Raw genomic sequence first — 12,052 nt, 5'->3', positions numbered from 1 at the left:
TGAGAGTATTTATTTCTTTTTTAAGTAAGTTAGTGACCCTGACTACTGAGCCGATGGTCCCGGGTTCGATTCCCGGCTGGGGCAGATATTTGTTTAAAAACAGATATTTGTTCTCGGGTCTTGGATGTGCCCGTAAAATGCAATAGGCCCGCCCACTATTACATTGGGACTAACATAAACACTGGCGAAAAGTGGGTGCAGCAATGCACCTCTGCCTACCCCGCAAGGGAGTACATTAGTACAAGGTGTGAGTGTTTATATATAGGTATAATAATAAAGGGATAAGTAACTCATATCGTCATTATGAACAACTTTTGTAACCCGATTGGATATCTGTACCTATACTGTAATGTTCTATGACTCTTAATATTATGTTACTCTGATACAAATATGTTTAAATCTCTTGCTTAAAATATAAATTCCATACTAGTTTTTGCAGGTATGTGTTGTTGTGTACTGTATTGCTCATATTATGAAAGGAGAAACATTAAATAATATTCCCAAATTCATACACTCACAGTTTACAACCATCACTTGTTATCAGTCACAAGTCATATGATATAGCTTGTCAATGAGTGATGAGTATTTCAATAGATAGGTAGGTATACAATAGGAACATATCCGACATATTGGATGATGTTATGAGAGTGATGGAACAGAGAGTGCCATTGTGTTAATATATGCACACATTTAGGTACTATAATCTAATCCTGATCATTGGTGCTCGAAATTTGATAGAAGGAATAGGCTACTTGACTCTTATTTAAAGTAGGTCTAGACGTAGGACCTAGAAAATCCCATAACTTAATTTTAAAGTTTAACTTTTCGTAAACAGGCGAAAACACTCTCAGCCATATTTGTTTCAAAATTGTCTATGGTGAGGAATGATGTGACGTCAGAAGGGCGCAAATCATTCATTTATCACAGTTGAAGATACCACTACACTTAAAACTCTTGACATAGCACGAGGCAGCTGACGTCATGACATGGCCAATAGCGTTTTCAGGGTTCAAAATAATAATAAAAAATAAGTTGAAATTATGCAACCACCCTGGAGTTTAATTGGCCGAATGGTTTCGTAAATTCAATACTGCAATAAATACTCATTTATTCTCTTGAATTTGATATGACTCAAGTAGCCTATTGCAGTAAAAGGATATCTGTATTTTGAAGTAACTTTTGATATGCTCACATCATCACGACCCATTACGTCCCCACTGCTAGGGCACGGGGCACGGCCTTCCAATGAAGGAAGGGTTTAGGCCTAGTCCACCACGCTGGCCAAGTGCGGGTTGGTGGACATATGCTCACATTTGTATATTATTACTGTGCTTTTAATGTTTTGTATTTTATGTATTCATACACTCTGTAATCCAATAAACTTTATTAAAATACTTACTTATTACAGACATTCTTGACAACCTCCCAGGTACTGACGTAGACTATCTTCAACTCTTCACTATGTTCTTGGCATCCTGAAAAATAACAAAAAGGACTTAAACAGGTGCGTAAATGGAGCTTTTTTGAGTGACATGTGACGCTACTTCTTAGGGTATGGGCGACAGTCACTTGAATTATAGAAATGGATTGGTCACTCTGCCTTACATAGAATGAGTTTCATTAAAATATGAGTAACAGGTCAGATTTTTATTCATTCACAGTGACATACCCTAGTCCATCTGTAGTGTTTGTCACCAATATACATATATGTATAGGAACACTTATCTCTTATGTTGATTGTACACTTTTATAGCTATTAAGCAGGCTTACTTTTATTTTTATAACAGCCAATTTAAATATTTGCACTTGATGTAGTTTATGTAAACATAGTATGTAACATAGTTGTAATTTGCCTAAATAGAAGAGAAAAAAACATACTTAACAACTATATTGTTACATACAAATGTTGATGAAACATCTGATATGTATTCTCTATAAAATCAAGTTTGAAAGATAAACTTCAACCAGTTTATAATCATCCATTTTAATTAAAAGACAGAACCCACTAGGTACACCAGCACTATGTGAAACTTATAATACCTCTTATTTGTCATTTGGCAATAGCAGGCATGACTAATGCACATATTCCATAATCAGGATAATTAGATATACAAATAATGACCTACATATTAATTCTAAACAAAGGATACCAACACATGAATAGACATAAGCTATAATGTATGTGACACATTTCTGAAAAGCATGTTTAGTAAATAAAGGTTATACTGAGTATGTATTGTGTAGCTTAAACAATAGAGAACATTTACTTTTACGTTCTTTGAATACCATGGAAAAGTATACTTGACCAATATTTCAAACACACAGTTAACTACCATGTTAATATTGAATTCAAAAACATTTTATTTCGGTATGAAGGTTGTTTTCAAATAGATAAGTAGAGAGAAAGTTAAACGAACTCATGGTTTTTTATTCACTTATTTACTAATACCAACTTCATTATCCTCCGTGGATAATACACATTTCGAAGTAATACCTAAATGAAAAACGTCATTATATGAAATGGATAAGTATTACTAATGTTATTGGCCTGTATTTAGGGCATCCACTCTGATATTACCCCTGTTAAAGCTTAGAACCGAGAAGGGTATAAAACATAAATTTACTTACGTGAATAAATGGCAATAACTCTTTTATTTTTGGGTTTTAGATGCTTAACTCAATACACTGCAATTTAAGGACATTAGAGATTATTTTTAAGTGCAAATGACCACTGAAATCTTTGAATTCTGCTAGAATTTTCACTTTTCTTGTGCCGAAATGAAGAAAATTACGAGACAGCCTGTGATACGAAATAGGAACAATGAAACTGTCAATGTCAACTGTCAATGGTCACCTGAGTTAACTGTCAAGTGTCAATTCCGATGGCATTTGCATTTGCGTTATTGGCGTTATAAAACGTCAATTGAAGGCGCCGACTGCCGACACACTAGCGGACGCAGCTTACGGATGTGCACGGTCTTTTGGGACAGTTCGTGCCAGATCGCTCTCGGACGTAACCTTGGACTGACCTTCTGCTTTGAAATGTCCGAGAGCGATCTATCTATTACTTCCATGGCAAAAATAAATACTACATACAGTTATTATTCTGAGGGTGAATGTTACACTACACGACAGATTTACATTTAGTCACAGAACGCATATTTTATCTGTCACTGTCAATATCTGTCAATGTCATATCATTTCAGTTTTTCGTTCTGGAATCCAAGTTTCAGCGTTTCTATCGTAATTTTTGTGCGTCTACAAACAAAAAAATACTAAATAACTATGTCCGGGCAAGTTTGTGATATTGGCGATGATGTCAAAGAAGTATTAAAGAAATTTCGCTTCCAAAAGCACAGCACAAACTCTGCGCTTATACTGAAGGTAAAAATTGTATTTGTTTTCAACAACCTACGTAGGTACCTACTTACACAGTTGTTCCTATACGTAATAAAGTACCAGTATAAATTCCCAAAAAATGTTCTTGTTACGCTTTAATCGTCCCCTACTTTTCCAGTAACTAGGCAACGAAAGTGTAAAGAATTTTATGATATCTTGCTCATGTATTGTATGTTAAATGAGTCACATTTGATTACCCATGTATCACAGCACAGCTCATCAAATTCAAGGTCTTAATGATTAAAACTCAATGCAATGCATACATTTCAACCATGACTTGGGTTTGTTGTTGTTATTATTATTATTGTTTGACAAGGTACAAAAGTGTACACTACTTGTGTACACTGACTGTACATAACATCAAACACGCAACTGTACCTTATATGTATTATTATACTTACATCTGGTGTACCCTGGGCAGCTTTTCTGACAGGCTAATCCATTCACCACAGTATTAAACCCTATATACACCAGTGTTTGTTGCCAAAATTTTAGGAACAAGAACCTTTTTCCACAGCAATCATTACTGTTTACGTTAGGGCTCAAAACTGAACTATTTTGCTACTGTACGTAAAATTAAGCTTAATCATACAGATTCACTGGATGATATCTTTTGCTGAATGTAGGTAAGGTAAATCTCAACTTACTGGATATCTTTTGCTAACAGTACTATGTATTCTCCAGGTAAACCGTGAGAAGCAGCTGCTAGAGGTGGACTCGGAGCTGGAAGACGTGCAGCTGGAGGAGCTGCAGGAGACGCTGCCCGGCCACCAGCCCCGGTTCATTGTGTACAGGTGCGTCCCATAAAGTCACTCACATCACAAATCCACAACTATTAATGGCCTACGGACACCGGGGACAGCATGGCAAGGGATTTAAATTTTTACTAATGGATATTCAACTGAAATAGCATGACCCACAGATTTATTTAATAGTTTTGGGAAAAAGGCTTCAGTGGCGGAGGTATTATGGGCTGAATATGAATATGACTGTTTTTTTTATAGACTGAATATTATGACTAAGAGTATAAAACTTTATACCTATATTATACAATAAATCAAAATCCTTAAAATCTTCTAATGTTTTTAAATGTTTGCCACCTCTAGAGAAACCAACCTTGTAGATTTCTAAATTGGTTAATTCATAAAGTTCTTAGTTAATGCAATACTTAAATAATTTAGATATAATCTTATGTTACACTTACTTACTTGTTTTGATTTTTCAGTTACAAATTGGAGCATGATGATGGCAGAGTATCGTTCCCGATGTGCTTCATATTCTACACACCGCGAGATGCTCACATGGAACTTCAGGTAAGATTATATTAGTTTTATATGCAAAGCTTATCATATTATCAAATCTAATAAAAACACAGTAAAATTAAGCAATCTAGTTATACTATAGAACATGGGCCTCCACCAAGACTGGAGCGTTTTTGGCATAATCTCAACACTAAGATGTAGGAACCTTGACACAGCAGTCAGTCGCTCACTAACCACTGGATCATTCCATCGTTTTATATGTTCAATACAAATTGTGATACATTGCGTTATCTATTGCAGCACTTCCTGATTAGGGTTTCTCAGGGATTAGAATTAGGACAGGTTCCGCGAACATTTACGAATACTGAAATCAAGCACTTTAGCTTTGGAAATAGGTGTATGATAATAGGCCCAAGGCCTAAGCCAGAGTTACGCCCAAAAACCGCGCACATAAAAGGGTTCCGTAGTAAAAACTATTCTAGGTAAATCTCTCCTAACTAATATTATAAATATTATAAAAGTAACTGTGTCTGTCTGTCTGTACTCTTTCTAAACCGAAAACTTTTTAAACCGAAGCAAAGCTTACGGGAACAGCTAGTGTTATCTATTATGGCAATTATTTGCATTTTCCCAGGTGATGTACGCCGGCACCCAGAGGGCGCTGGCGGCGGCGGTGGGGGCGCCGAGACTGCTGGAGGTCAGGGAGATCGACGAACTCACAGACGAATGGCTGAAGGAGAAACTGGTGCGGTAATTTACGTGTATCAACTTTATACGTAGATGTTAAGAGTCGGGTAACACACAGATTGTAGCATAGATGGCGCTAGTGTATGTGCTGAGTATTAAGTATTTTAAGCATAAATGAACCTTGAGTGTGAGTGAGACAATGATAGATGCGGCTCTGTAGGATGATTCAGTATAAATAAATTCAGCCTTAGACAAAAGCCAAAACGAACGATATTTTGCAACACTAGCGCTACGATAGAAGCACTCGCTGAATAAACTTCAGTCTTATCTGACGCCATATCGCTCTCATTTTTGCTTTCGTCTTTTTTACCTAAGAGCCTATAAGCAATAAGTTGTTTAAAGTTGACTACTTAATACAAAAGTGATACATTGCGTCATCTATGTTAATCCATATCTGTGATATACCCTTTTATAACTCGTGCGGATAAAGAAGCGATTTCAAAATTGGCGGACGTTACATAAGTGGAGGCAGGATGGAGCATAGACTAGTACACAATTAGAGTGGGAAAGCACAATGGATGTCCAAAGTTTTCATATTGTTTCTTTGTGTTGAATATACTGAGTTTAAAGCACTTTCTAATATACCGAACATGTATTGCGTGATTACAAATAAGACTTTATGTATAGTATAGAAACTAAAATATATGATTTAAGTATTTAAGTTTTATGCTTAGGTACATTCCAAAGTTTGTGAAGTGTATTTGCACCAAGTCTATCTAATTACAATTAGTTAAAAAGCTTAAAATTAAATTAAATGTCGCCAGTTAAAAGCTTATTATAAGTAAATTAAACTATTTATTTTCTTAAACCGGCCATGGACTGAGCAAAATGAAATTTATTTAATCTGATACATTTCCTACCATTTCAGATTATTATGTAATTATTAGGTAAAATTTTAAAAATTATACAAAATTTCTGCTTTTCTCTAATGTAGGTCCAATGAATTGTTAAAGAAAACCAACATTTACCTGTTGCAAAGTTAGCAGTGTAGCTGACTTTAACGTATCATAGTAAAGACTGGACTATAACTTATGAATGGTTCGGTTGCCCGATAAACATTAGGCATCAATTTGAAAAATATAATCATTGATGCATAAAAGTGTCTAAATTTTTGCTGATTCCAGAGATATTTCGTTAACGTACGATTAACTTTGATTAACAGTTTGGGTTTAACCTGTGATTAGTGTTTTATAACAATAATAGAAACGGTGCATAATGCGTGCCATACATATGTATGCCCTGAAATAGTATATAAAGTATACATAATATTAAAATTACGCTTTGCAGAGAATGAAATTTTGACCACTGCCCTGACCCCATAGCACGATTTTTCGTGGTGAACGTGAAGTAGAATTCATCGAGTAATTTTGTATGAAAATATGAACAGCGCCCCTGGTGGTCGGTGGCAGAACTAAAATTTCCCTACAAAATTCATCGAGTAATTTCACGTCACGTTCACGATGAAAATTCAAGCTAAGGGGTCTGAAATAAATACTGGAGGACTTTTATAACTTTTGCAGACTTATTACTCATAGTGTATTTTTTACATAAAATAGATAAGTACAGACTCTTTTTATATTCAATTAATAATTATGCAATAATTATCATGAATGCAATATAATTAGGTAAGATAGAAAAACTTATTTATAAGTCTTATTTATTTAATTGCGAAGAAAGAGTAGCTATTCTCTATTTACGTATTGTGATTGGTTGGCTCAGCAGCCATTTTAATTAATCAGCTCTCTGAGAATACCATTTTTATAACAGGCTGAAAACAAATTCACGTAGAAATATCCGAATATCAAGAAAAAATCGTGTGACTGTCTAGAATATTATTTAGCGGAACTATTAAGTAAAATTTACTTATTGATAAAACCAAAAATATTTTGTTAAATTCAAATCTTTAATTTGCATAAATTTGATAATGTTTGAAATGCATGGATTAAAATAAATGATAATAAAATTCACTCTGTATTTTAGTATGAAATAAAGTTGATGACGACTTATATACACACCCGCCAAAGCTGTAACTTTACTACATTTTATATAAAAAAGCAGTTAGAATACTTACTAGATATTTATATTTTTTAGTAACGAAAAATACTCTTTATAAAATAATTTATATATTAACAAATCTTTTTGTGATTTTTAAATGCATTTACATTTTGTACGTAGTTTCGTATATAATATAGTTTTTTTGTATAAAATTACATAGAATTATTTACCATTATGTATAATTCTCTATGTAGATAAAATATGTAAGTGTGGTTTTGATATACATAATAAAATATTTATTTGAAAATGGCTGCTTCAATAATTTCATTTAGCACCGCGAGTTACTATATCACAATAAGTAGATAACATTTAATATAAATACCTGTTTAACAATGTCTGGATATGAAAAAATATGTAAATAGGAAAATATATCTCGATAATGGCTACCAATGGATCGACAGTGACAGCGTGTCTTTTATCTCACAGGAGTTCTCGGGTAGACATTGTGAAACAGGCCCTAAGTAACATTAAGCTACGTAAATTAGAACAATAACTTTTATTATTAAAATTTCCTAACTACTACCTAAATATACCCCAAAAACTTTAGCACTAGGCGTGGAACAGTTGCTCAAGTCTATACCTTGTTCCAACATGTCGGAATATTGCATGTCGACTAGTTCTTCGTAGCCGCATTTCTTGCACAACGCTTGGGAACTGTAGGCTGTCGCTGTGATGGCCATTGCTTCTAGGCCGAGACCCTTTGCTAGGTCTTCCCTGGAAATAATGCAAAGGGTACGCATACAAAATACAGTTGATACATTATTCAAGGTGGCTCATGACATGCAACTTATCATAATAATTGGTGTCTTAATTCCGTGTGCGATTCACGAATATTGTCTATTCTAGTTCACTGGAGTTTGTAACTATGCGTTTTATTAGTTTCTAACGTTACCGATAGGGGCGCTAATCAAGATGTCATACAAATTCCTATCGAATCACCAATCGTGCTATGGCCTAGAGTGGAAATGTATTATTTAGCATCATCATCAGCCAATAATCATCCACTGCTGGACATAAGCCTCTCCCAAGGCGTGCCACAACACTCGGTCCTCGGCCTTCCTCATCCAGCCACTTCCGGCTACCCGCCTAAGGTCGTCAGTCCAGCGGGCAGGAGGGCGTCCCACGCAGCGTTTGTCTGTTCGTGGTCTCCACTCGCGAACTCGTCTACCCCTTATGTTCTTCGGCTGATATGACCAGCCCATCACTGCCACTTCAGCTTTCACTTAGGGCCAGTTTTTTGATCCCTAGTTAACTCGACCATTGGTCAAAAATGCCAACCATTAGTTAAAAACCAACAAAATTCGTATGCAGCTGTCATGCTTGACACGTGACTTGACTAATGGTTAAAGTTGACCACGGATCAAAAAACTGGCCCTAAGTTAACTACTTCGTTAATTTATCATCGTAACGCTAATAAGAAGACTATTCTACATACGTGGCCCGAAACATTTCAACTCCCACACCATGTCCTCTATGCGTTGGCGACGCGGCCAGCACGTGAGAGCTGAAGTACGCCTCCACTGCGTACCGCTTGAAGATGTTGCAACGCGCTTCGACGGCGGTGAGTGTGGTCAGGAGCTGGCTCCAGGGGAGTCCCAGCTGGAATGTTGCAAATGAAGATAAGATGGCGGCATTTGTGATAATGATAAGAGATAAGTTGCGTCGCGTCGTCTATGTGACATGTTACGACAAGATATGGCAAACTACCCTGCGACGACGACGCAACGCACTAATGGGCTCTCGCCTTAATTCAGAGCGCAGCAATAGACGAATAGCGACCGAGCGCCATCGGCATAGCTCCGTGGTTATGACACATCCCACCCCCGTTGGACATTTACGAAGTTTAATAACTCTACTTGGCAGAGCTCTACACCTCTATGCCATTATTACTTTTCTAGTCCTCCTAGAAAACCTCCTACCACCCGGTTCTCAGATCACCCGATCACACACACAACGGATGAACTCTCACCTGGTCCCCCATGTCCTGGTCATCATCATGTAGGCTCAACACGGCGCACAGGTCCACAGCCGCCAGCTGGTCAGGGCACCCGTGCGAGTCTTCAGTGTAACACGCCAGGCTGAGGGATAGGTAAGTGGGTATTATTTATCATCATCACCATCATCACGACCCATCACGTCCCCACCACTGGGGCACGGGTGTCCTTCCAATGAAATAAGGGTTTTTATGCCTAACCCAGTGCGGGTTGGTGAACCCCAACTTAAGTAAGCTTGTCCTCAAAGAGTTGTCGGGTAATTGGGCAACCCGACTGCCAGATGTTTTCAAGCTGCCCGAAATTTATTCTTTATAAAGACCTAAAACACTTCCTTCATTGGAAGGAGACCCGTGCCCCTGCAGTGGGGACGTGATGGGTTGTGAATGTGATGATAATGATGACTGAAGCTGATTGTAGAATGGTGTAAGTACCTACCTGATGGACTCGTCTATGAGGTGACGCCAGTTACTCATGATTGTGTTTACGGACACTGGGTCCGCTGCTATATCTGTAACGAAAAGGTTTTAGTAAGTTTTAGTAGGTAACAAGTTAACTAGCTTAATGACGCCGTCAGGAATATAATTTAGAACTCACCTAAAGCTTGGCAAAGGGGCTCGTCTCTTAAGAAGATCTCTTGTAGGAAATCCAAGCATCTCTCCTTCTCTTTCTCGTCCACATCTCGAATTTGATAGCTGAAAATCGTAGGTAAAGGAGATTAAAGTAGCAGATAAAAAGATGGCGCAAGGGTGTTGAATCTCACACTAAGTGAAGGGGATGACTTATGGACAGTGAAGGAAACCGCGTTTTGCGATAGGTACTGGATAGTAGTTTATTGTTGCTTGTACAGCGAGGTCGCGTGGAAAGAGAGCGAGTCTCCGCCTGTAGCGGCTTATATGCTACCACCACCCCCGACACTGCGCCATCTAGCAGGATTTATAGGAACTTCATAATCGATCTAGGTACATATGTAGCAAGTAGCCTGCGATATAACTCTGTTTACATAGGAAACTAAGTAGTTAAACGTGAGAGACGTAAGACGTGACAAAGTTTAAGTTTTGGGTCGCGCTCACATCGCGGATTCGAGAGCGAGTGCGACTGAAAACTTTTGTCACGTCTTGACGTGCGCATCTTCACACCGTGCTAGGCCTTATGGATGGTTTATAATTATCACCGTGGTGGAATGGCTAAATGGATTAGCCAATCAGCTAAGGATGAGTCAAACGGGTGTTACAAAAGTGGTAACTATAGTGTTTAAGTTGAAAGAGGGAAAGGGTCTAAACAAATCTCATGAAAAAATTTAAGGTAGGTAACTACTCGCCAAAGTAATATGTTGGGTCGTTTCGTGCATCCAAAGGTACGGTCAGCTGCATAAGTAGCTATACACTTTTGTACCTTGTCAAACTGACTAGGTGCATAACAAACCGTCAATGTCTGAATAGGCAGTTTGTGAGTTTGGCAAGGTACAAAAGTGTACAGCTGACTGTATAACTACATACATCTATTGACACATACGTACTTTGGTGCTGGAGCCCCATCTCTGGCTGTACCCTTGAACCGTCTCCACACTCGCGGTGTGACATCCATTGGTCTTTTCCACGGCATATTTATTTACTGAAAATTATAGTTAAATCTTATATTAATTTACTAGGTACATTACATTCACCATCCAATATAAAAAGCCTCCATCACAAAGCTTATATAATAATACTAAGCATAATATGAGGGGACATCTCACACACGGCCATCCGACCCCAAGCTAGGCAGAGCCTGTGTTATGGGTATCGGACAGCTGATATATCTACACAAATACATAGATAGATACCCAAGACCCGAGTACAAATATCTGTTTTTAAACAAATATCTGCCCTAGCCAGGAATCGAACCCGGGACCTTCGGCAGTCAGGGCCACTACACCATTCGACCGTCCTAAAGCTAGTAGGTATACGGTCAACTTCATTTGGGCAAGTTTACACATGAGAATGTAGAGTCAAAAGTACCTATCAGTATCTACTACTACTATTACTTATTACTTGTGTAAATATAATTGTAATGCAACTTCCAGTCACATTGCCTAGGTTAGTACACAAAACAAAACGCAAACTTGACCGCCCCGATAACCGGTGAAGGCCAAATGAACCAAGAATTTGAACATAAACAAAAGCGGCCTAAAAATAAATATAAAATAAACATTTTACTTACCGAGCCACCTCTCTTAGTCCGACGACCTCGAAAATACAAGGAAAACTAAGACTAAAACTGAACGCACTTCGATATCGTTAAAAATATATATCTTTTGAAGTTAATAAAAACCTATTCATTCTTATGTTTTGACTGTTAGTGCATATCGGTAACCGATGACTTACTGATATAGTACCGAATTATTACCAGTCGCCACAGAAATTATCATCATAAGATTGCGCAAAGTTAAACAACGAGTTTAGCAAAGCGTTTTAAACTCTATGCCAACGCGATAAGAACGGTGGGAAGTGTACAATGTGCGTTGTCAATATGATCAATGATTGCGAGTTTTTCAATAGCGCGTTTCCATTGTCGGTTTTAATAACATTGTCTATCGATGGCTAGCAGCTACTGAGC

The 12,052-nt window shown here is 37.5% G+C and overlaps 3 protein-coding genes across 3 annotated transcripts in view; 1 reads left to right on the top strand and 2 right to left on the bottom strand.

The window, feature by feature from the left end:
- LOC105388004 (copper-transporting ATPase 1) overlaps positions 1-2,822 on the bottom strand; it is a 65,600-nt gene extending 62,778 nt beyond the window's left edge. The window contains exons 1-2 of the mRNA XM_048632048.1: positions 2,629-2,822; positions 1,400-1,475 (exon numbers count right to left, since the gene is read on the bottom strand). Coding sequence (XP_048488005.1) covers positions 1,400-1,412 — 13 coding nt within the window. The 5' untranslated portion in view covers positions 1,413-1,475; positions 2,629-2,822. The remainder of the gene's footprint in view (positions 1-1,399; positions 1,476-2,628) is intronic.
- A 370-nt stretch (positions 2,823-3,192) lies between these two features.
- LOC105388005 (glia maturation factor beta) lies at positions 3,193-5,634 on the top strand. Its single transcript, XM_011558833.3, has 4 exons — positions 3,193-3,384; positions 4,084-4,193; positions 4,625-4,712; positions 5,296-5,634. The coding sequence occupies exons 1-4, from the start codon at positions 3,286-3,288 to the stop codon at positions 5,413-5,415; spliced, it is 417 nt and encodes a 138-aa protein (XP_011557135.1). The 5' UTR covers positions 3,193-3,285; the 3' UTR covers positions 5,416-5,634.
- A 698-nt stretch (positions 5,635-6,332) lies between these two features.
- Positions 6,333-11,831, bottom strand: LOC105388007. Its single transcript, XM_048631942.1, has 6 exons — positions 11,657-11,831; positions 10,974-11,068; positions 10,052-10,149; positions 9,893-9,965; positions 9,414-9,541; positions 6,333-8,235 (listed from the first exon to the last, which is right to left on the bottom strand). Exons 2-6 carry the CDS (start codon positions 11,057-11,059, stop codon positions 7,976-7,978), a joined length of 645 nt encoding a protein of 214 aa, XP_048487899.1. The 5' UTR covers positions 11,060-11,068; positions 11,657-11,831; the 3' UTR covers positions 6,333-7,975.
- Positions 11,832-12,052: the final 221 nt, after the last annotated feature.

This window comes from Plutella xylostella, chromosome 30 (assembly GCF_932276165.1).
Source record: "Plutella xylostella chromosome 30, ilPluXylo3.1, whole genome shotgun sequence".
Lineage (NCBI taxonomy): Eukaryota > Metazoa > Arthropoda > Insecta > Lepidoptera > Plutellidae > Plutella > Plutella xylostella.
Note: the sequence above shows the minus strand (reverse complement) of the source record. Positions and strands in the feature narration are given on the sequence as shown.